This window comes from Tachypleus tridentatus, chromosome 6 (genome assembly GCF_004210375.1).
Source record: "Tachypleus tridentatus isolate NWPU-2018 chromosome 6, ASM421037v1, whole genome shotgun sequence".
In the NCBI taxonomy this organism is placed as follows: domain Eukaryota; kingdom Metazoa; phylum Arthropoda; class Merostomata; order Xiphosura; family Limulidae; genus Tachypleus; species Tachypleus tridentatus.
In genome coordinates this window covers 106,837,094-106,863,057 of record NC_134830.1, presented here as the reverse complement: position 1 = coordinate 106,863,057, position 25,964 = coordinate 106,837,094, and the positions used below count along the sequence as shown (strand labels likewise).

The following is a 25,964-nucleotide window of genomic DNA, read 5'->3' as shown; positions in this document are numbered from 1 at the left end:
TTTGACTGCACAAATTGAAATTTTTAAACACAAAAGCAAAATAACTGCACAGGAAACTAATACACAAAAAGTATTTTATTCTACATAATGTCCTTTATATAAAAATTTCCCAAGATTTTACATATCTATTTTTTGCAGATGAAGCATTAATTCAATGACATAACATTTATTTTTTTCTTTGTGTTCTCTTTTTACTTGATGGGTTACCCTTTACTACAGACGTACTTCCTGGAGTAGCTACTGCTCGAATTTCTGTCTCTATGTTCTTACGAATTTCTTTTTCCAGCGTCTAATAAAAATTAAAAGATATTATTAAAATTACATGCAATGATTGATATATAAAGATCTAAGCTAAAGATCTACAGTAAAAGGTATCTAAAACAAGTGCTTAAAATTTTCAAACCATTTTAGTATCTTGTGATGACAAGAAACCCACTTGAAGTAAAAATATATTTCAGGACGACTGGGATGAGTATTAACACTTTTACTAATAACAAAGAGAACAATATTTCACGCTTCTTAGGTCATCTGCAGGTTAACAAATAGAGAATTTGCAACTGGCACAGGTACAAGATGGTGGGGGCATTGCAATTAGATGTTAGGTCATTAGTATAGGTATAAAGATGTATCTTTATATTGGTTTAATTTTGGTTTTAGTTGTTGTATTAAATAGGGCTTCTCTGATTTTGCATTTGTTTATATTTAAGCCATTTATTTGTCAGTAGTTTTGGTGGTTGTGAATTTTATAAGGGTTGCTAATTGGTTGCTGGGAATGTATACCAATGGGTTGGAGTCTTGGATTTAGAGTTATAAAGCTATCTTAGGGGCTCAGCATGGCTAGGTGATTAAGGCACTGACTCATAATCTGAGGGCCACGGGTTCAAATTCCTATCACACCAAGCATGCTTACATTTTCATCTAGGGGGTGTGATAAAGTTATGGTCAATCCCACTATTCGTTGGTAAAAAGACCAGTCCAAGAGTTGGCGGTGGTCTTACACTGCTAAATTAGGGACGGCTAGCACAAATAATCCTTGTGTAGCTTTGTGCAAAGTTAAAAAAACTATCTTTTAGACTCCAGTGGCTGGGACTTCTGTGAAGAGGGAATCCTGTGTCATCAATTATAGCCAACCTTTTTATGACAGATTGAATCTCAAGCATACAATTCAACCTTACATCCACCACAATACAATTGCTAGATTCACATCTACAGAACACACACTTAGTTTCTTCAACCACGTTAACTCTATACAATCCAACATTATTAAGTTCACCTGTGAACAGGAAAAACTAACCACATAGCATTTCTTAACCTCAAGATCACAAGAACTGATACACAATTTAAAACAGAAATCCACAGAAAAATCACCCATACTGGACTATACATTCCCCAAGGCTCAGCACAAAAAACAAAAAAATTCAACATATTAAGATACCAAATAAACACAGCCACAAAACTATGCTCACCCAATAAAATTAATGAGGAAATCAACAAAACAACACTTCATCAAGATCAACAAATTTCCTTCAAAAACTGTTGTACACACCTAAGTCAGCAAAAAAAAATCCTAAAATACAACTACAAAACCCTAAACTACTGCATACCATTCCAGTAAACACCAAATTTACTCAAAAACCAGGTTAAAAACTAAAGTCCATACTATATAAAAACTACACTGACAAACACAACACCAACATTATTTACAAAATGCAATGCCACAACTTCTATATTGGAGAAACAAGCAGAAAAATGGAAATCAGATTCAAAGAACACAAAAATTACCTTCAAACATTTTCGAATACTGCAAATCAAAGAATACAGCATAACGATACAAAATACCCACATACTGTGTAAGGAAACAAATGCAAATCAAAGAAGCCCTACTTATAGAACAATTAAAACCAAAAATAAACCAATATGAAGGAAAACCTTTATATCTATATTAATTAATAACCTATCATCAAATTGCAATGCCCCTTACAATCTTGTATCCACTTACACTCTCTTCCCTAAGAAATGTGCCCGGCAATGGTCAGTTACAAACTCTCTTTTGTTAACCTGAAAATGACCTATGAAGATCGAAATGTTGTTCTCTGCTTTATTAGTAAAAGTGTTAATACCCATACCAGCTGTCCTGAGATACATTTTAGTATCTTCTGAAACAAATAAAACATACAAAATTTAAGTTGCAATAGAAATAATATTTAAGAAAGGGAAGAGTTTAAGCTTGCTGATTTCAACACAGCTCCATACGTTTCAGAATTTCACAACATGAATATATATTATACATTGATGTATACTCTTAACTAATGGTTTCCATGATATTTAGAATATGGTATCCAACACAACAAAAACAATCACAGATGATGTTTTATGGACCAAAGTTAGCATTTTCCTAAACAGAAAATATATTTTCAATAATACTTACCTCTTCTGACACTATAATTATATCTTGATCTCCAGGGTCTCCACTCTGTGCCCACCTACATATTGAAAACACTTGAAATTTTTTTGCATCCAACTTGACTGCCTTAGGCAAATTTTTCTGCCAGATACAATGTGCCCCTTATCTAGACATTAGCACCCCATTCTAATAATGTAATCACTTTTTCAAACAGAAGCCAGCTTTTAGTGGGGATGTAGAGTAGGAAAGTGTCAGTGGAGGTAAACATTGTTGGAAAATATTAACTTTAAAAACCCTCCATTGACACTGTGGCTGGAATTCCACACTGAGAAGACAGAGGGGCCTATGCAGGCATGATCTATACAAAAAAAGTCTGCATAGAACAGAAGTGTACCAAGAGAAAAATTGGTAGAAGAGTAAGGGAACTGTATTACATCCAAACAGGTATGGTCTTCACCTGGAACCTAGTTACTATATCAGAGGTGGAATAAAATGTGAGTTATTGCCAATACAGGCCAGCCCCAACCAGACAGCCAATGTTCTACAACTCATGGTTAAAATTAAGAGATGATATGTACAGCCCACATTGGTGGCTAAGTCTACTGGATCACAATGTGATTGGATCCAAAACTGTAGTGGTAGAATGATGCATTTCACACCACTAGAACTACAATGAGAAAGTAAACAACAAATAAGTGGATAAACTTTATGCTCCATCTGGAAAAGTAAAAAAGGCAACACGTCAGGTTCAGAATGATAGTGATCATGTATGCTGTACTAAACCAAAGGAACAGAACTCATCCAGTCTGGAATTACGAACATTCATCCACAGTTCCCAACCATGTGAAAAAGGAGTATTCCTCTTGCCCCTGGAATTATGGAGAGTATATGGAACTTATGCTCAACTAGGGACTACATTGCATTTGGAATTACGAGGAGATAATGGACCATCTTTCATAACTAATAAACTAAAACAACATTGAACAAAAAGAAGGCCATGCTCTCCTCAACCTGATAGCTTTGCATTAAATCTGAACTGGAATTATGAGTAGGCTCCCAAGAATGCTGATGCCACTCCTACTTCACCCTATTTTCCAAGTCTGGAAGAAAACACTTGAACACTCTGGAGGAAAGTGTCTGTCCTCTACCCAAACAACTGGAAACTAGGGGTGGTAAGGATTCCAAAGTTCCACTAATATATTCTGGGGGAAGTAAAATTTCATTGGGCAATCCTGAGGAACAGTGCTCTAGAAACTGTGTGATAAGTGAACAATGTTTATTACATATTTAAAAATAAACTGATGCCAATTTATTAAACTGGAAGATCAGCAGGATCCCTTTAGCTTTACCTACAATTGCCCATAAGTGGCAGTCCATGATCAGGTAATACCATCAGTATGCACCTAGATGATCTTATGGAATACCCCATTTCAACAGAGCCTGTTGCAACCTGTATCAATTATACTGAAAGTAGTTGCTAATATGGAATTGAGAAAGCATACGTATCTGGGCAATACTTATCACAGAGTGAGATCCAGTTAAAAATAAAGGGAAACTGAAAATAAAAGTATATAACAGAGAAAGATACCTCTGGTTAAAGTCTAACAGATATAGTCAAAATAGCTACAGGGGGTAATAAAAAACTCTCAGAAGAAGAAACTGCAAGGTCATGTAAGTAATGAGATAAGAAACTATTAGGAGCAGCCCACGTAGCAGTCCACACAATGTCTTCCAAAGGGCAACTGAACCAAACAGCTAATGATATAGAAATATGAAATATATGGTGAAATGTGACTCGCATAAAATTCCTCTCTTGTCATGATAATCCATTACAGGTTATGTGAATAAATTTCTGCAGCCATCTTGTAATGGTAATAGGAGGTAAGTCATGTGACATAGAAGGATTCCAATGAATAAACAAGTGGTTCCTCGTACCTCGAAATGAGTTAGTATGAGCCACATAACACTTGAGGCCCCTGACAGGACATAAATGATTGGGATCAGAATGATCTTAAAGGCAAGAAATGGCCAGCAAATGCATTGCTGAGAAGGATGTTTCCTCTTTTCTGACCACCAGTCTTGGGGAAAAAAACCTATCAAGGTAGAGTAGAACAAATATGGAATGATAAAGAGCCCTATGCATGTGGATTTTAAACAATTCCAACCAGCGATATCCACAAATCAACAACCAAAAATACAAATACAATTTAAGAGAGTAATGAAACAAAGAATAAAAAAGCTAAAACCTCAAAAGGAGGATAAACCAACACATACAAAACAACTGTAAGATCACAATTTGATAACTGAAAAGGTCATTTGGGTTAAATAATACGAAATAATTCAAGTAGACTTGATAGAACTGGGGATTCACAAACCTTCCAATATTTAGAATACCTACAAATAGTGGATAAGAATGCCTTATATAAAGCCACATTAGATGAAGCAAGTCCATTCTCAAATACAAAAAAAAAATATAATAGATACTTTTGGATGATGAAGGTTTAACTTCCTTTGAATATACTGCTTATGATAAATATTCCCTTCCATTGATAAACAATCATGGCTGCCCTACAGAGAGATTTGGTTAAGTATAAAAAATCCTCAGAAGTTAAACCCTTATGTCAGACAAAGGACCAAATTGCCTTCCAGACAGCATAATTGAGTTTCCAAACATCTGGGTGGAGAATGTCTATTCAAAGTTGTCTCAACAGAGGGACTTCCAACATGGAAGAGATAGAAGTAGAAATTCTTGCAGATACTGAAAAAGCTGGAACCATGCTTTGAGCTGGCCAATAAGATACAACCAAGAGAACTCAACAGGGATTAGAATGAACCATATTCAGAACACAGGGCAATAGCCAAAGTGGGGGAAAGGCATATAGATGTAAACATGTCCAATCCTGACTGAACAAATCTACTGCTTACACTTAATGATGAGGTACTGGAGACCAAAACAACCAGGGAGGGGAATTCCAATGTCTCCTAAAGGCACTGATCATTGTAAGTACAAATGTATAGCAAATCCACTAAAAAACCTTGTGTAGTAGTATTCATTCTACTGGAAGAATCCAGTTGAGTTGAGACAGATGATCTGCATTTAAATTCATTACTCTTGGAACATGACATGCTAAAAGACTAATAAGATGGGGATGAGCCCAGTAGATTCTGAAGATCTAAGTTACAAAAAAAAGTCTAGAGAATGTGCACCTCCTTGATGAGAAATCTGAAATACAACAGTGGAATTGTCAGAATGTATCATGACAATTCTTCCCTTCAAGAGAGATAGACCTTGAACCATTACCCAATGTATTGCAAAAAATTCAAGAACATTGATATGAAATGTAGACTCATATTCTGTCCAAGTACCCTAGAATTCCTGACCTTGAAGATAATCTCGCCATTCCTGAAAAGATGCACCTGTGAACAATGTGATGGAATGAGTACCACAACAGTAGTGCTGCATTGATCCAACTCACATTCACAGTTGACAACACTGATCCTGAGTAATGAAACAGGATGATCTACAAGATCAGATGCATGATCCATCAGTTGCACAGTAACCACTGAAGGGACCTTATGTGAGCTTGTCCCAAAGGAAAGAGAGGTTCAAATGATGCCCACATCACTTAAAAGAGAGAGCCATCTATGCAGCAGGAAAAGGAGACTAAAAAAAAGGGTTTGGATGAGCATGACCTAGGTGAATATTGAAAAAACAGCCAAATGAATGAGATATTGTGTTGGTGATGAAATAGATTTCTCCAATCTGATAAGGAAGCCAGCTTTTTTGGCTTCTGAAAGAAGAATCTAAGAGTGTTGTTTTGTTTATTGATGGGATGGAGCTAGAAGGATTCAGTTGTCCATATAATGATGTGTACAGAGGCCCAAGGAACACAAGTGAAGAGAAAAAAAGCTTGAACTACTCTACAGAAGACTAAGGTGCTGATGCAAGACCAAAAGGAATAATCTAAAACTGTTGCACCTGACCCTTGTGTACAAATCTGAGAAATCTCTGAGAAACTTCTGCTATGGAAATATGGAGATGAGCATCAGTAACATCAAACTTTGTTATCCAGGGTCCTAGTGCAAAATGATATCACAGAATGACAAAAAATTCCCTAGTGAAGCAAGGAGACTCAATAAATTGGTTGAGTTGAGACAGATCAATAATAGAATGCCAATCTCCTGTCTTCTTGGATGGCACGAAAAAAATGGGAATTAAATCCCATAAGCATGAGATCAACCCTCTTTACTACCTTTTTGATTAGCAATTCTCTTATGGCCTGGGATTGGAGTTCCAATCACCATGGACCCGTTGGAGGTGAATAGGCAACACATTGAGCAAACAATTGTGTAGGTGAGGTAAACTGAATGACTAACCCTGAAGCCAGAACCTGGTGTACCCAGAGATCCCTGGAGAAAGAACTCAAAATGTTCAGAAAGGGATGTAATTCTGCTCCCACTGCTTCCCAGCCCCTGAGATAGTTACAGATGCTGTTGTAATTAGTCCACCTAAACCAAAGATTCTTGAGAATATGGATGGACCCTATTATGGAAACCAAAGGAAGAGGTCAGGAAACACTGAGGACTGATATTCCTAAATTAGAGCCAGAAAGATGATAATCCAAGGAAGATAAAAGCTAATGTGAACATGCATTAAAAATTCAGGGGTTTAACACCTCTAGAACTCCAGTAAATAACATTGAACTAAGAAAAAGAAACTTTTCATAACTCCCTAACTGCAGATGAGGATAAATTAACTCTTACAAAGCATCTCTACCCAAAAAATCCCAACGTTAGACTAGCCAGGAGACCAAAGAACAGAATAATTTCAATTTGACTTTAAGACAGAAGTCAATAAAACTTCTTAACGTATTGTCAACTTGCTGAGGAGAGCATTGATAAGCATCTGACAAAAGTTGAAGATAAATACCTAATGACTTGTAAAAGTAAGACACATACAAGAAAATTATGATCTGTTTAAAGTGATCACAGGTTCCAATCTAGACCCCTAAAGGAGGTTCATTCAATGATAATCTAAATAAGCCTCCTTGTGGCAGTGATAATCCAAGCATGCCAATCCAATAAATGTGGGGGACAAGGAATAGCTAGTAGAAGGAAAAAACCACGCAGTTACTTGCCATCCTTTCCACTACAAAGGAAGGAATAAGAGTTAAATGTAAAAGAAAAAAAAAACATGAAGAGGCTGGAGATGGCTGCTTAAAATATTCCTCTGTTGAGGCTGACCTAGTGAAAGGAGAAGGTAGAAAATACAAGTCTAAATTCTAAAGTTGTTCATGGATCATTTGCAAAAGCCTCCTCAGAATCCCCCAGAGAGACACCCTCAGTTCACACAGTTCCCTCTTGCTAAAGATCATATCATTGACAGCTTTGATTGAGAATGACCCCTTCCCCTGCTTACTGAAAAACACCTGATAGCAGAGGTGGAAGACAATAGGTCTGGTTAATTTCTACAGCAGAAATATTAACCCAAGACTTCATACCCATCAATCATTTTTTTTATTAAACAATGTATAATATAATGGTAGAAATGCATGACTGTGTTCAAATTCACAATGAAATAGTATATAAGCACAACACTCCTGTTCATAGAAACCTATGCCAAATGCATTCTTGAGAAAATGTGATTACCTTAGCTGGATGCAGAGATTATATGCAGTGCATAGACGGAGAATGCATTGAAGTTTCTTGAGAAAATGCAATTATCTTATCTGGATGCAGAGATTATATGCAGTGCATAGACGGAGAATGCATTGAAGTTTCTTGAGAAAATGCAATTATCTTATCTGGATGCAGAGATTATATGCAGTGCATAGACGGAGAATGCATTGAAGTTTCTTGAGAAAATGCAATTATCTTATCTGGATGCAGAGATTATATGCAGTGCATAGACGGAGAGTGCATTGAAGTTTTCTGAGAAATCTGCAAATTAGAATTTGCATAAGGCATTCAAGTGGATTACAAAAGGTTAAAGTAAGTATTACCAATGCATAGATAGATAAAGAATGAACCCTGGAAGCTGAGAAATAAATATAGTGCCAGCAGATGGTATATTTTGGAAATATTAACAGCAAGGGTACCCAACTGAATGCATTCTAATTTTTATGAGTAAGAGCATAAGAAAAGTACATTTATTAGCCATACTTATAAATAGATAGATTTCTAGTTTTGATCCAAATAAGTAGCTCACTTTTGTCATTAGTTTATACTAATACCATTAGTAATTAGCTCTTTTCAAAATTCATGTCCACAAAGTCAGACAGTGAATAGAAAATAAGTGACAAGTCAATAGAAAAATTTTTCTTTTAATATTTGATAAAAATCATTGGCAAACATTTGTTTTGGGCACAAACAAAAAAAAAAGAAATTCACTGTGTTTTCTCATACCTTTTTAATTAACTTGCCTTGTGGAACAGTTTTTGCTTTCTTAACTCCACGATTATATCCTACAAAGAAAGTCAATACCATATGTTGTCACTGCCAAGATTTCTCATTAAGAAATACAAGCTGCTTATTTTGATGCTTTAAACTGTGAAAAAGAAAATCGACTATACAAGTACATATTGTACTCCTGTGTCAGAATAAAGAAATTGTTAATTTTGACCAATTTTTTTCCATCAGTGTGCAGTAAGTAGTATGAAACTTATGGAGACAAGCACTAGTTTGTTAGGCTTTAGTCAATTCATTCTACATGGCTTATGGTAAACTTGAGGGTATAAGATATAATAACTCTCTCACAGTTACCTAGGTTAAGCCTTTAGCAGTCATTAAATATATTTTATCTGATATTGTGAAATGATAAAAATGTACTTTTAATAGCATATTTTATTTTACTCAAAAGTTCCTTTAATATAAACTACTTTCAAGCTACACTAAAGATGAATTTAAATTAATATAAAAACTTTTTTTGGAGGGCAGCATAGGAAGAAAAATTACTTAACAATGGGCAAGTGAAAATTTATTAAACTTTCTATGTAATTAAATATAGACAAATTCTCCAGCAAACATAGTTTAACAGTACTTTGTAATATGTGCCTCACTCATTCTTAAATTACTGCAAGAAAATAAAATTTGGTTTTATATTTAACTGATGAACTTGCTTTTAGTGTCCAAGATAAAATACTATTTTGGGACAACATGGGACCTACTGATCCATCTCGGCTGTTCCACACTCTAAACTAACTTCAAAAGAAAAACCTTTACAGATAGCCCTTATCAATCTTTTACTTAAACTCATTTAAATTTACTGCCTCTACAACACCTGAAAGCAACCCATACCCTAGGCCAATCACCCTATTAAAAGAATAAAACTTAGCTGAAGATGGCTCCCTACAGGTCAAAATTTATACTTCTGTCCCCAAGTCCTACTGTTTTCACTGTTAAATATGAGAAAAGAAGATCCATGAACACTATCAATTCTATTTACAATCTTAAACACCTCAATCAGATCCCACATAACTTCTTTTTCACATGATAACCCTACCATCCCACACACCATTTTAGTAACTTCTCTGAATAATTCAATGTCTTTCCTTAGGTAAGGAGCTCAAGACTGAATACAATATTCCAAATGTGACCTATCCAGTGACCTGTACAATGAAATCATAACCTCTGTAGACTTGTATTCAATATTTGTGTAGATACAACCTAAAATCCTATTCACCCTACCACTAGCAACAGCACACCACTTGAATGGTTTTAGAGGCTGATCAACTATTACACCAAGGTCCCTTTCTTTAATAATAGTCAGTCAGAGAGTGAAAGGAAGCTCAAGGTATAAAGTAAACAATAAACATAGTCATATCTATTAAAAAATCATTTTAAATTCCATAAAAAATAGATAAAGAAATAAGCTATCTATTTTAGCCTACTTGCTTCAACTACTATAAGTAATTGATATTATTTCATCAGCAAAAACCTTATATATATTAATCAAAGTTCAAGAGACTGGTTTAATGTTCATAGCCTCAATCACCTCAAAGAACTTATGTCCTGAATGAAACTTAATCACTGGGTTTTGTATTTGCTAATTAAGTAAATCACCACTGTCTTTTATAGATACACTCAATATTTTAACACCTAACAGAGAAATGATTAACTCATTTTATGAAAACTACTGACCTTAACCCTATTGCTACAGATCATGGGTCAAAGGCCATGTGATCATGTTTGTTGACTTGCATTCAAAATTTTATTTAACTATTGTTTTTCAAACTTACATCAATAAGTTTGGTATCAAACTGTAAATTATGATTCAAATTTTAGTATTACACATTGTTCAATTTCTTCATTTAAAATATTCCATTAAACTGATTTTTGTGTGTCAGAGTATTTTGAATGCAGTAATGCTTCAAATTAGAAACTCAAATTACCAATTTTAACATGCTAGAATATAAACTAAAAGCCTCCTATATTTTATATTTGCTGAGATATCACTCATGTACTGAATCAAACACAGTGTCTTCACTCACCTCATTTAATTTTTGGAAGCAGTCCCTTATATACATATTCTTGTGTGTATGACATGTGAATAATCAGTCAAAAGCTTAAATTAAAGTCTCCATAGTGGCTTTCTCAGTTAATTCCACGTGTTAGAACACCATCTCATTCTTTAGAAACAAGATTTCAAAGAAGTAGATTGTGTCTTTGGTCTGCTTGAAATTTTACATTTTTTAGATTGTAACACAGATACTAAACATGATAAATTATAATGGAATTCTGTGATATTGATATAGTAATTTATGATTTTTTGGTTATTCAAATGTGCATATAGAACCTAAAAAATTATTTTGTTTCACATCCTCCATGTGCAAGCTATGAGAGGTAGCAACTGAGCATAAAGTAAAAATATTTCATTAAAAATTTTGAAAGTTTGTGTACAAAAGAGTTGAAGTCATTACTAAAAGTCTACCACATTTTGTAAAGACACACCTACAGAACTGGAAGTTATATCTAATTCCTTAACATGTGCAAATGCATATACAAACTCGTGTATTTTATACCTAGCCTGTAAAGAAAGTAAATATATTATGAAACAATGAATTTATCACAACAGGTTATGAGGCTTAAGCCACACGTTTAATTTAAGGAAGTTTAAGGGAATGCTTAATAAATATTTGAATGTAAAGTACTGTCTGTGTATTTTTATTTTCTAGTTTAATTTAATGGATGAAGTGGCTGAAGTGGACCAACAGGTACTGTGCTGTCCTTAAACTATATGAATGTATGCATGGTTGCAGCTCAGACCAATGTATTTGTTTTAGCATAGATCTAAGTGTAATGTAAGTAGCATTTTCCTCCACTGAAAATGTTTATCTGATATATACTTACCTCCACTCAAAAAATAGCTTTTCTCAATTAATACCGTACTCTCTTGGCAAAAATTTTCAACACTCCTCAACCAGCCTCCCTTCCTGTATATCCACATGTAAATAATCTTACATCAGCCTTCCACCAATAGGAACTCAACACAACTCCCATCATAACTAGCACCATCTTCACACTTGCATTTGTTAATTACTTCAAGACTGGTCAGAATATTTACATCATATATCACCAGAAGTGAGGAGGCTGATAGGAGGTAAGTATTCTTCAACAGAATACAAAGTTTCATCAGAAGGTAGGTATTTATCAGAAATACATTTCCAGAGTAGGAAAATGCTAGCTTTTGATATATTACTTCATTTCACAAACTAGCTAAAATCCCACATTCAACATGTGGACGGCTGGTGAAAAAACAATTTCCCTACAAGAAACAACCAAAGGGGCTGTGGAACCAGAAGAGAAAACATCACACCTCAGTGAAAGACTACACTCCATCTGATCCAGATATACTTTTCACTCTTTTACGATTGGTTGATTGATTGATTTAGTGTTTTATGGCACAAAGCAGCAAGGTTATCTGCACCAAACATCCAGTAAAAAGTTAAAATTAAATTTAGTATAATTCATAAAAGGAAATTAAGGTAAAAAAGTTTTAAAAATATAAGTTTAAAAAAAACATAAATAGCATAAAACAGCAGTAAGAGAAAAACTACAGTAATACAAGCTGTAAAGAACTTTCTGTAGCCTAACTGTAATTATCATAACTGGCCAGAAAGACTAACAGGTAGGTAAAAAAACCACCGTCAGTCACCTGAAGTTGGCCTTCCCAGTACTGTTTCCGGGTTATTTGACCTTATGGCCATTTTCAAAGAAGTAATAAAAAGTTTTTAAAGACATGTAGCAAAATGTTAATAATAACTTGTCAGGATGGATAGCAGGTAGTTCAAACAGCAGCATTAGTCAAGTGAAGTTGGCCTTTCCAGTCCTGGTTTTGAGTTATTTAACATTTTGACCCTTTTCTAATTTCAAATTGAACTAGATGGACCGTGATTCTTAAAAGGGAATCACATTAAAAAAGATCTAATGTACAAATTAATAAACTTAAATGGCAATAAAAAGATTAATGACCTTCAAAAAACTAAAAACCAAGGAGGACAGTGTCACCATAACCATAACACTGTCTTCCGTTATGGACAAACTTTGGGACAGAACATGTTTAAAATGGTACTGTTGTTACAACTCTTGATGATAACAAGAAAGTAAAATGTGGCTTATTGTGACTTGAGTGTTATGTAGAACATAACACTGGTGCACCAGTTCCAGATAAAAGAAAAAGATTAGTTGAAAAACTGTGACCAATGCATAGTCTAGTTAGAACAACTTTCTCTTCCCAATCCTTACGGAAGCAAGACAGCCAATTTCCAATATAGAGTTTTATTTGGAAAAGCTTGTTTTCGTGTTGCTCACTCCAAGTCAACTGCTAGCTGGCACAGAGCCGAGCTTTGAATACAGGACCATAGTCCATGTATGGAACAGGTACAGTGTTGATAGTGCCACAGCAGATAGATTTAGCTGTGGTGTCAGCAAGCTCGTTCCCATGAATACCAACGTGGCCTGGTATCCAGAAAAACTATATAGAAGTAAATGTTAAAGAGAAACCGGTAGGTTTTGAATATCAGCAAAAACAGGGTGTGAACTAACGGGAACTGATGCCAGGGTCAGTAGAGAACTAAGCGAGTCAGTATAAATAGTGCAGTTTAAGTACTGCTTAGCTTCTATGTGATCCAGGGCAAGAGAAATGGTGTACAGTTCAACATTGTACACAAAAGCTGCAGAGGGGATTCTGCATGCAACCACTGAACCACAACAAACCATGGCAGAGTCCACACAGTCACCTGATTTCGAACCATCTGTATGAATAATAATGGAAGGATGGTTCGAAAGATGTTCAGCAAATAGCAAACAGTATTTCCAATTGGAAGTGTCTGCTTTTCTCAGATGACTTAAAGATAGGTCACATTTGGGGACTGTAAGAAGCCATTGTGGGATGGGCTGACCAGTGGATATAGCAATGTTATCCAAGGACAGACCCAGATCATCCAACTGCATCTGAATATGAAGGCCAAAATGAGCAATGGCAGATCATCTGTTCTGAAAAAGTATGGCCCACCGAGGAATCTCAAATGGGATGCTTTGGTAAGGAATAAAGTTTGGAAGCACATAGTAAAGACAGTTGCAAACACTAGAGGTGCAAAGAAGGTTCATGAGACTATGTGTAAACTCTGAACTGGGGAAGTGCAGAAAGCCTCAGTGCAGAGCCAAAGTCCTTGATGATGAATGGGGTCCAGCATCTTTAAGCCTGAAGTCCTGGCAGAGCCATAGACCAGTGATCCATAATTGAGTTTCAATTGAATAAGAGCACGATATATCTTTAGCATAGAATGTCAATTCCCTCCCCAAGTGGTGAAAAGAGGACACAGAGGATGTTCAGTGCTCTTGTACATTTGACCTGTAGCTGCTTGATGTGTGGTGTAAAGGTCAGCTTACGATCAAAAATAAACCCTAAAAACTTTGTCTCAAGGACCACAGGCAGCACAACATCACCGATGCAGATTTCAGCATCAAGATGAATACCCTATTGGCAGGAAAAGTGCAGCAAATGGTTTCAGAGAGAAGGAAGTTAAAGCCATGTGCTGTGGTCCACTTCAGTAAACAAGTGAGGGCAGTCTGTAGCTGCTGCTCAATATACCTCATGTTCGAAGACTGACATGAGATGTGAAAGCTGTCTACATAAAGCATGTTTGCAACAGTAAGAGGGAGTTGTTCAGTGATGGCATTAATCTTTATACTGAGAAGTATGGCACTCAAAACACAGCAATAAGGAGCTCCAAGTTCCTGTAGAAAAGAATGGGAAAGTGTCAAACCCACATGAACTTAAAATCTCCCCTCCATTAAAAAATTTTTAATAAAAATGAGAAAATGGTCACGTAACCCATATATATGGGGGTCTCACAAAATGCCATACCTCCATGTTGTATCATAAGCCTTCTCAATATCAAAGAATATCATTACAAGATGTTGTCATTTGAGAAAGACTTCTATGATTGACGTTTCAAGTCGATCAGGTGGAGTGTTGTCATCAGAACCCACACTGGGTGGGCGAGAGGAGGTTGTTTGATTCAAAGAACCAAACAAGACTAGCATTAACCATCAGAGACAGCTCGTCAAAGCAATTGGAAGGTAGTTTGAAGAAATCGTGAGATCCTTCTATAGACCTCCATGGATTCTACCCTGGGTCAACTGGGCAGGTCTTGTATGTTGGAAGGGGATTCCAGTGACTGAGGACATAAACGAATGATCATTTTGCATCTTGGGGTGGGAGAAAAAGATGTATCCGAGGAAAATCCTGTACCCAGAACCAAAGAAAGTGGATCTTGGGATTTGTTGGAATGTATGTAAGGGGCAAAGATGGGTATTGAGATTGATTCATCAACTTTTTTAACCAAGGAAGTCAAAAGACTTTTCATTTGTTTAGGGAAAGACTCTTTTGGTAGTTACAGAAAGATCTGTCTGTACTCCCACTGTAGTAGTGGAAAGAAGTGCAGCAGCATATGTCCGAGATGACATAATGGACAGCAACTTTCAAGCCTCAGGATAAGTAATGTTATGAATCGTTTTCAAACATTGCACCTCTTTTTCCTCCAACCATTTAGGGCAATAACGAAAGTAAGATGGATGAAATCCATTGCAACTGATGCAAAAATGGTCTGTTTCACACTCATAGGCATCATGGTCCTTGCCACCACAACAAGCACATGTTACGGAACTATGGCATGATGTCTTTGAATGACTGAATTGCTGACACTGGAAACATTAGAGAGGGTTTGGAATGTATGGCCGTACCTTGCAATTAAGATAACCTGCCTTGATGGTGGCAGGTGGACGTGGTGATGTAGATGTCAGAACGAGGATACTGGTCAGCATTGTAATTCCATCTTTGTGAGTTGAAATACACCTCACTGCAGAAACTTCTTGAGTGGAGAAACCAGTGAGAATCTCTGATTTGGGAATGTTCTTCAAATTCCTCTCAACAATAACTCCTCATGATGAATTCAAAGTAGCATGGTATATCCCCAACTGCTTTTGAATGCAATAGGAGTTCACTGTGCTGAAATGTGGATGTTTCCATCAATATGTCATCAGATTGAAGCTTCTTTACTGACTTTAGAGAGCCTGAATGAAAAAGGGAGACATTTGCCCAAAAGATTTGTCTAAAAGAAAATATAGGATAAGAAAATGAGGTACAACAGGTGGTATAGATTTTGACGATTGCTGCTCAGAATCTTCAAGATGTGGTTGTTTATCTATGGACTGCTTTTTCATTATTTATTTATGTTTTTATTTGGAGGATCCATAATAAAAAAGGGAAATTTCAATGCCCTCTGAATGGACGCACTACAATATCAAACAAGGACAATGCAGTAATGCCAGGGTTTTGTGAGCACTATACCCAAACACCAGCATCAGATACAACGTCCACAACACCTGTTAAGAACATCCAACACTGATACTTGGTCGACCCTAGTTAAAGTGGACCAGCCAACTGATCCAAGGGGGGCCACCCCAAGGCCACCTATCTACAGGAATTCAAGGCCAAAGTAGTGTATTAGGGTTGGACCCCTCAACCACCAAGATTCTCTCCTCTTTTATGACTGTGTAGTGAATATAAAAGGTGAGAAAACATGAAAGAATCCCAGAATATGTATGACCAATGAAAGGGACCTCTAAGTACTGAGTGGTGAATGGATCAACAGAACATAGTAGCAGTCCAACTTCATCCAACACAAAGCAGTATCTGGAACTGTATATCAGATCCACAGTAGGTAGAGGATCACCTACCTCATCACCTCAAAATGGGAATTGGTATGAGCTTCCACACCAAAATCCATCTCCACTTGCATGTATTTCCAACATAACCAACACTAGATATGTATATGTCAGGAACTAATATCTACTGGATGGTAGGAAGGTGGCAAGCCCTGGTAGAGTGATATCTCCAGATCCAAAACTTGGCAGCAGTATGGTATGGTACTACCAGTCCACAAGTCAGAAAACATGCTGCATCTAGTTACAATCAACACCAGGTCCACCAGGAACTTGCATCCAGTAGATGGTAGGAAGAAGGACCACAAACCTGGGATGCATCTCCAGCCATAGACCTGGCAGCAACAGGCAATTATCTTCTAGTCCATTGTATTATCTAGTTCAGGAGGTTTGTTTTTCTTTCAAATATCCCAATTTTAATTACCAAGCTCAGAAAAAATAAGATCATATTGTTTATCTGTTATGTTTCCTTCTATTAACTGTTCCTTCTGTATAAACTGAAAAAAATGTACACTTCAGTAACCCAGCCATCTCATAATCATTGTAAATAAGCCTTCTGTTTACAGCCCTAGTTACAATGTTTTCTGTTTGACAAACTCCCTTGATGTTCAGTAATCTGCTGCATCTGCTATCATATTAGTAAATTTAAACTTCTTTCACTTTTAATGCTTTTCTCTAATTTCATCATTTAAACTCTCAGTAAATCAATATTGTCTTTTACTTACGACCACCTTTTTTCAAACAAATATGTTCAACTACAGTATACAAATTCCATGTAAAAGAACTTTCCATTTAATTCTGCATCCTTTTTAAAAGTTGTGACCAAAATCTTATTATCATTGATCTTCTTATGCTGTAAAACATTAACTTAATTGAGTAATAATCACTTGTGAGAATAAGCATATCAATTACCACCCTCAATATTTTCTATATTGAAGTGAACACATAATAGCATTGTTTCTAATGAGTTTTCTAACCAACTGAAAAACTCCTAAACTGTTTCTAAACACCTTCCTCCTTCACAGTGTGACTCCCATTCTATATATCCAAAAGTAAAATCACCCTAATTATAACCTTATTAGGAGCTTTAACTTTATCTTCTCTATAAAGTTTGTCATTTATTTCATCAGTTTCATCAACTGGTCTGTAACAAATACCAAATGAAAGCCTTCTACCTTTACATCCACTAACAAAAACTAAAATAATTTAACATCCTTCTTTCCTCCTCAATGTTCTCTGCATTAACAAAAATAGTAACTCACTGTGTACTTCTCACCCTTTTTTAAGCACTCTACTTCCTATCAAACCTGTTACCCTGCATTTCAAAAAGGCTTTGTCATCCAAATTGTCTGCATCTAACCATGTTTTATTTATACCTACTACAAAATCCTCTACTCCAACAAATTCTCTAAAGTCATCTTTCTATTCCTAATACTTCTTGCAGTACAGTACTAACAATTTAAGAGTACTTTTAATATTATTTATGTAGTCTATTTTTACACTACTCTTTTTCCCTATATTTTTGTGTTAGCTTAGCATATGAATTAAAGACTAACCTAAATATTTTAGACTGGATAAACCTCAAGATTTTGGGATTATACTGGTACTACTGCTAATGCCTAAGGCATCAAAAATATCAATCAATGCATTATAATCATTACATGTTTTTGTTTTATGATAATTTACATTCCTAGTTGGAATGGTTTAATAAATTAGCCACATTATTTACTACAATACATTTTAGTTCTTATCTTGTAAGTACCTGTTTTCAATGAGATCTTCCTGATAATATACTAAAGATGAAGAATAAAAATTCACATTCAGTTACAAAATACAAATTATCTATTTCTCTCCTACAAATTACAGGTGTTCCATATTTCACAACATCAGTATTATGTTCATAATATTATTCATTAAGCTTATAACAATTTCAACTGTAGAAAACATTTATACTATCATGTTGATAGATGGTATTACTATTATTTTCAGATAATTTCTTTATTCTGATAGTGTTGCTAAATACAATGATGAGTTAAATGCTATTCTAAAAGTGTAATACACTTAAATTAAAACGTTTCATTAACTTTTTAAGTTAAATGACAATATAAGTTACTTATTAAGAATGAAATATATCATGAAACACCAAAATAAAATAAAAATTGCCAACTACCCAAAGCAAATTGATATCAATAATGTATAGTTAATGTTTATGAGAAACGTGTGTTTACTTCGCGTTTTTTTACCACATGTACTTTTCTGCTCTACGTGAGCTTTAAGCTCACTTTAGTTTGTATATATGATAATAAAAAAATTAGTAGCTTTACCTTTTTAAAATTAGATTTACTTTTAAGTCTACATTATTAAACTCATTGTACTTTGAAGATCCTGAATATAATAAATGGAAAACCATCCCTACTCTCATCGTGGTGTCGGTTTGTACACAACACAACAAAAACTATTAAGTAATGAAATTTGTTTCAGGTACCTTTCAAATAATTCTTACCTTTAGGAATAGATTTTTGATTCCTCGATTTGTTTTTCGATTTCTTTTTGGCACTTTCTGGAATCCGAGTCTTTACTTTTAATCCACCTTGCGGCATGATGATATCACGAGATTTAGTCTCTAGAGGGCGCTAATATTTGCTGTTTTGTTGAAAATGTTTTAGTAGAGAATTTAGTGTAAGATGTCTGTGAAATGATATAATAAATAAATAAATGTATATACATATATATATAGGTAATTTCATATTTAATGATGAGAAAAACAATATACGTACGTAAATACATACGGCAGAGCATAAAAATTGTGCATTAATATTGTAACTGGTAATAGTAATATTACTATTATCTTAATACTCGTATTGGTAAGATTCACTTAACCGTTTTGACTTTAACTCAATCTGAATCATAGATAATGAATTGGTATTTCTTGTATTTATATTTTAACGTGAAATAAGCCTTATATTAAAAAAATTGTTAGTTTTATTATTTTAACTATTTTAGTTGTGCACGACATTAATTCGTCACCAAGGCCTAGTTTAACGTAATGAGGCTGAGAATTGAGGTTGATAGTACTGGCAGTAAGGATTCAGGCAAAAATTAGATAGCTCCAGAGTCAGAATCGCAAGATAAAGAAATTGATATATACGTAGGCCCAGGTACACATGTAAGTGAAAAGCAGTCTGTAATAATAAATAATCAACCAGTAAATTCTCAACTGGCCAGTGATCATCAAAACACAAATTTTATTCAAAATTTTCATTATGAAAGTGAAATGGGTGAAAAATTTTAATAGTACATATGGTTTAGAATTTAACAATACAATTATTGACTATTCTTTTAAAAATGAGAATGATAAAATATCTAAGAATACTACACGACACTCCAAAACTGATTCTGCCTGAGGAGTGCAAGACTTTCACCAAAAGTTTTGTAAAATTTGTTTAATTAAACAAGCTTTGGAGGAAGATAAACCTGGAACTCTTTTTGATACAGCAGTTAACAAATGTGGATTCATTGATGATGAAATCTGCAGAAAAGTGTGGCCTAAGCTAGCAGGTGTAGATGTGTATGAGACATCTCCCCATCCAGAATGCAAAGTTATAGAAACACATCATTATTATAACCAAGTTGTTTTGGATGTAAATCATTCATTGAAGAGATTTCCTCTTAGTACTGGGGAGAAACAGAGAATGACAATGCAGGATCAGCTTGTGTTGTTGATCATGCAAATTTTGGTGAAGCATCCTGAGCTTCATTACTATCAAGGTTACCATGATATCTGTGTGACATTTTTAATTGTTCTTGGTGAGGAGATTGCATTCAATGTTGTTGAAAAACTTTCTACAACACACCTTTGTATCTTCATGGACAAAACAATGAAGCAAACAAGTGACATTTTAGAATGTATTTATCCTCTTATTTGTAGAGTTAACCCAGTTTTGCAAGACTTTCTTATCAAGTCAGATGTTGGAGTGATTTTCAACCTGACCTGGATAATCAATTGGTATGATCACGTGCTCAGTCTTTACACTGATGTTGTATGCTCGTTTGATTTGTTTTTAGCAAGTTATCTATGGATGCCTTTGTATCTTGCTGCAGCATTTGTCTTACACCATGAAAGTGAAATTTTGGAGCAGGACTGTGATATGGCCTGTGTTCACTCTGTATTATCTAACATTTCTGAGGACTTACCAGTTGAAAAACTTATTGAAAAAGCTTTAAATCTGTTTCATACTTATCCACCTTACCAGTTAAAGGCAGAACAGGAAATCATTGCAAGATCACAAAAATTATGAGAAATGGATATGATAAAGTGAAGGATGAAACTAAAGCAAGTGCAACAGAAAGGTGTAGTTTTGTGGACAATTTCTGCTCTTTGCAGTAATGTTACAGAACATTTGTCTACCAAGTGGACTGTACCTATAACAATGGCAGCAGCAGTTGTATTTTATGCAGTTTTCTATAAATCTACAATGTCAAAGAGTGAAAACCTAATTTAAGAGTTAAGCATCTGCAATCAGAGCATAATCTATTTTCATGAGGAAAATTTACACAATTATTTCTGGAGAGTTTTTTTTATTATTTAAACACACAATTGATTTAAAGGAGTAGTTTTTGTGATATTAGTATAATGAATGTGCAAACAAATCAAATAATTAATTTATCAAAGTATATTACTTCAAAATACTTTAAAATTAATTTTTATTTTTTTAAAGAAACTTGCTGAATGTAAACTATTGTGAATTTAAGATTAGATGCTAGAGAAATTATTCAGTGCTAAAATAAAAGGTAAATGTACAGTGCACAGCAATAAAGGTATTGAAATGTCTGTAAAAATAGGTGGATGATATATAAAAATCTTTGTAGCTGTTCAAGTATTTTTTATCTGTTTTGCAGTTTTGTCTTATAACTGTTACTGTACATAAGCAGTTTTATATATCATGTATTTCAGTTATTTTATCTAATATCACATTGAGTGGAATATTCTCAATTTTACCAAATCAATTGAACATGAAATTAAAGCATGTGATTTTTTTCACATGGCACATCTTTCATATTGACATTGAACCATAATAAAAAAACCTGGAAGACTTATGACTTTACAGAAGTTTATCTGTGTAGAACTTTGTAAATATCCACTAAAATCATGAATGTAAAAATTACAATTATTTTTCTCACTCAGCATCAAATACTGATATATTTATAAATGAACTGTAATTTTAATTTCATGCAAGTTGATTTTTTATAGTTAAATTAAATATCTAATCCTAAAATATGCATGTATCTCTGATTATTATATATATATATATATATGGCGCTTGTAGTTAAAGCTGTGAAACATAATTCATCAAGACTAGTTTTTAGTCTTAAAAGTCTTTGAACAGGTTAAATTACCTAGGTAAAGGTTCCATGCTGTTTACAATAAATGAACTGCAAAACTTACTTCATTAAGTAGTGTCTACAGCTTCTTGAAGTAAATTCTGCAATTAGATTATTATTTTAAACATAAAGAAATGAATGTGTATTTATGTTATTCACATGCTCATCATGTGCTATTAAAAAAAATGGATAACACTAGTAATAGTGAAATAACTTCATTATACCTTGCAGAAAACAAGGCAAGTAAACATTATTGTCAAAAATTGTCTGGCTGTGCCATTGTTTAGAGCTTAGAGTCTGTACTGTACATCTGACTGACTCCTGAAAAGTTTTACAGATGAATTTTAATTTTCAAATTATAATTCACAGGTTTTCTTTGTTGTTTAAGTAAATGTTGAAAGAAACTTGTAAGACTTAAAATTTCAGTATGGCTTTGAATGATTAATACTGAAAATATTGTCATTATATATGATAGTATTGAAATTATTTTGTGTCTTTCTGGTAGTTGATGGTTAACTTAGCGTATCATTTTATTAAAACATGATAAGAATTTCATCGTAAAATTGATTTCAACTAAGAAAATTACAAAACATTTATTTTTACACTTGTGCACAAGATGGCAACACCAGTAAACAACTATGGTAGAGAAAAATCTAAGATTATTAATGCGCAGCCTAAATATGAACTTGTAGAAAGGGGGCGTTTTATTTCACTAATATTATTCAGTTAATGTGTGTATTGTGGTCAGATGGAACGTTTATCTTTATTAATAGGCTATCTATAAAAATCATCCATTAATCATCGCTAGTTATCTTGATTTTTTTTTAAATAAAAATAAAATTACCTAGCATTCAAGTTCTGTAAAAACGATTGTATTTTTGTAGCAGGACAACACACGAAGTAATAGCTACAATTGAACTAATTTCTCGTTACGCTTCCAGTTATCTATTGATTCGAATTTCCTTTACCAAACATGCTGCACTTTCAGCCCGGAGGGTATAATATGACAGTAAATCGCAGTTGGCGATGGGGTTTGTTGATTAGCTGCCTTCCCTCTAGTTTATCACTGCTAAATTGAGGGCATATAGCCTTTGAGTAGCTTTGCGCGAAATTCAAAACAAACGCTTCTCTAGAATTGCAGATATCTGAGGATGAGATTCTGCGTTTGGCGAGAGACGAGTAAGGTTGTATTTGTTTCAGGCTCACAAGCTTTACGTGTTCTACTACCTTTTACCGGTTTTTCTAGTACCCATAAATTGCTACAATTTTCCCTGGGCTACACAGCAGTCGATAAGGAGAATAAGACCTTTTGGACAGCAGCACAGCTACAATACCAGAGACAAGAAGATATGCGGGTATACAAGTTTCACTTCGCCGTAGAATGAACAAGACACACCTGCCGGAGCAGTCAAACACCGTGACAAATTAAATAGCGACGGCTATAGAAGGACCAAGTACGTACTCGACAAAAACAAAAGGTCTAGTGTAGGTGGCCAAATTATTGATGATAATTTAAAATTAAAATCACTGTTACACATTGCAAAAGAAGAACTAAAAGTTAAAACCACCCCAATGAAAGATTCTAATATTAGAGCCAAGAAAAAAGAAAACTAATTTAAGAAAATATAACTTCAACGGCTGTCAACAGTGCAGTAAAAGCTATGTTGATAAATAATGAAAATCCTAGTAATAGTAGTTTAAATACAAAAAACCCCACCCTGGATATTGAAACAAACACCAATTCAGAACGAAAAGAAGCTAGTTCTGACGACGAAGGCTTCAGACTAGTGAAGACTAGAAGTCAGAAAAAACAAACAACAAATCCAGAAACAAATACAAAAAACGCAATAAACTTACCTAAAAACGCCATTATTATACAAGGCTTACCAGGAAATTTTAACCAGCTACAACTTGCAAAGGAAATATACAGGTGCAATATTAAGCGTCTGCCTCGCGGCGGGGTCCTTGTTCAAGGACAGGAACCCGCTGACTTAAATAGATTATTGAAGGAATGGCCTTCAGACGCTTTCAAAACAGGACATATAACAATACACTTGCCTGGAGCTAGACCAACACCCAAATCTTTCGTAATCCGGGGGTTGCATTACTCTATTGACATAGAAGATATTAATGATGAATTAACTGAACTAAACATAAAACACGTTTCTGTGGAACGAATAATTTCTAGTATAACTAAAAAACCAACAAAGTTAATTAAAGTAGTAACTGACAATACCCAAGATATAACTCAGTTTATCAATAATGGTATCACAATATGGTACCAAAAATATACAGTAGAACAAACCAAAACACCAGCAGTGGTCGTAACACAGTGCTACCAATGCTAAAGGTTTGGACATGTAGCAGCAGCATGTCAAGCAACTGCGTGTTGTGTTGGCTGTGGAGAAAATCACCACATTTCACAACGTACCAAACAAAACCCCAAACCAAAATGCTGCAATTGTGGGGAAGAACATACAGCAAACTATAAAGAATGCCAGAAATATAAATTCATTAAAAAATCCAAACACGAACAAGCCACAAACAAACAAAATTCACGAACTATCAAAACAAACTATCACTCAAGCACCAGAAAACACTAACACAAAAACAAATTTGTATGCTACAGTGGTTAAGAAATCTTCACATAGGCAGGAAAAACCATCACCAAGTAATGAAGATCCACCCAAACCAACTCAAGACACACAAAACTACACCAATGAATATAGAAAACGCATTAACAAATGCCATTACTTACTTCCACTTTCTCTGAAATAATGGCAGAATACACAAATCGAAACAATGCAAACAGTATCACACACATAATCATTAAAATAATTTTGAAAAACATCCAAAAATACTTACCGCAAATTTTAACATATATCACGAACTCTGTCAACCATGGATAAATTCATAGTACTACACATTAATATCCAGGATGCTATTGCTTCCAAGAAACATGAGACGGCCTGGCATGGCCGAGCGCGTAAGGCGTGCGACTCGTAATACGAGGGTCGCGGGTTCGCGCCCACGTCGCGCTAAACATGCTCGCCCTCCCAGCCGTGGGGGTGTATAATGTGACGGTCAATCCCACTATTCGTTGGTAAAAGAGTAGCCCAAGAGTTGGCGGTGGGTGGTGATGACTAGCTGCCTTCCCTCTAGTCTTACACTGCTAAATTAGGGACGGCTAGCACAGATAGCCCTCGAGTAGCTTTGTGCGAAATTCCAAAACAAACAAACATGAGATTGAAGATATAACGAACTCTATAAAACCAGATGTGTTTGTATTTAGTGAAACTGCCCTCTATAACTACCATAGATTCAGAATATAAGGGTACTCCATTATCAGACACGACAGGAAGGATAAAAAAGATCCCAACCGAGGAATTTTATTATTGTACAGAACTGAACTTACACTACCTTCCTTTAACGAATCAGTAATCATAAGCACAAGAACGCAAAATAATACTGATGTAACTATGGCGGGCATTTATTGCTCGCCTAGCACAGTATTAGATGCAAATCTTTTGCATTCCATATATAATCAAAATCCCAATATAGTTATTACAGGAGATTTAAATAGCAAACATACAACATTCAACTGTCGATGTACAAACGCAAATGGGAAAATACTGTATAAAATTTTAGCCGAAACTAATATGATATTATTAAATGATGCAATACCGATACATATCTCGTACGCACGTGGCACCAGTGAAATATTGTGCTCGTACAATATGAGTCTTAAATTTGTAAACTTTCATGTCGGTCACGATTTAGACAGTGACCACCTCCCAATTTGGTGTATCTTCAATCTCACCCCCTACTTAAACAAAACTAAAGTTAAAGATAAACTAAATTATAAAAAGCTAATTGGCCTTTATTTCAAACTGTCATAAATCAAACTTTACCACCTGAAGTACTCAGTTTTGCCGCGGAAGCATCAGATATA

General features: G+C 34.8%; 2 protein-coding genes across 2 annotated transcripts; one reads left to right on the top strand and one right to left on the bottom strand.

The window, feature by feature from the left end:
• Window positions 1-57: 57 nt before the first annotated feature.
• LOC143253256 (uncharacterized) lies at window positions 58-23,985 on the bottom strand. The gene is made up of 4 exons (XM_076506807.1): window positions 23,870-23,985; window positions 19,134-19,318; window positions 8,810-8,868; window positions 58-289 (listed from the first exon to the last, which is right to left on the bottom strand). Exons 2-4 carry the CDS (start codon window positions 19,228-19,230, stop codon window positions 167-169), a joined length of 279 nt encoding a protein of 92 aa, XP_076362922.1. The 5' UTR covers window positions 19,231-19,318; window positions 23,870-23,985; the 3' UTR covers window positions 58-166.
• On the top strand, window positions 19,677-22,517 carry LOC143251682 (TBC1 domain family member 20-like). Its single transcript, XM_076502936.1, has 2 exons — window positions 19,677-19,710; window positions 20,036-22,517. The coding sequence occupies exons 1-2, from the start codon at window positions 19,677-19,679 to the stop codon at window positions 20,926-20,928; spliced, it is 927 nt and encodes a 308-aa protein (XP_076359051.1). The 3' UTR covers window positions 20,929-22,517.
• Window positions 23,986-25,964: the final 1,979 nt, after the last annotated feature.

Bases quoted from the DNA above. Each gene is read 5' to 3' on its own strand.
- LOC143253256 (XM_076506807.1), bottom strand. From the start codon at position 19,230: ATGCCGCAAGGTGGATTAAAAGTAAAGACTCGGATTCCAGAAAGTGCC. The intron at 8,869-19,133 runs GTAAGAATTATT...CTTTCTTTGTAG, and splicing joins TCAAAAATCTATTCCTAAAG to GATATAATCGTGGAGTTAAG. The intron at 290-8,809 runs GTATGAGAAAAC...AATTTTTATTAG, and splicing joins AAGGCAAGTTAATTAAAAAG to ACGCTGGAAAAAGAAATTCG.
- LOC143251682 (XM_076502936.1), top strand. From the start codon at position 19,677: ATGAGGCTGAGAATTGAGGTTGATAGTACTGGCA. The intron at 19,711-20,035 runs GTAAGGATTCAG...ATTCTGCCTGAG, and splicing joins TGAGGTTGATAGTACTGGCA to GAGTGCAAGACTTTCACCAA.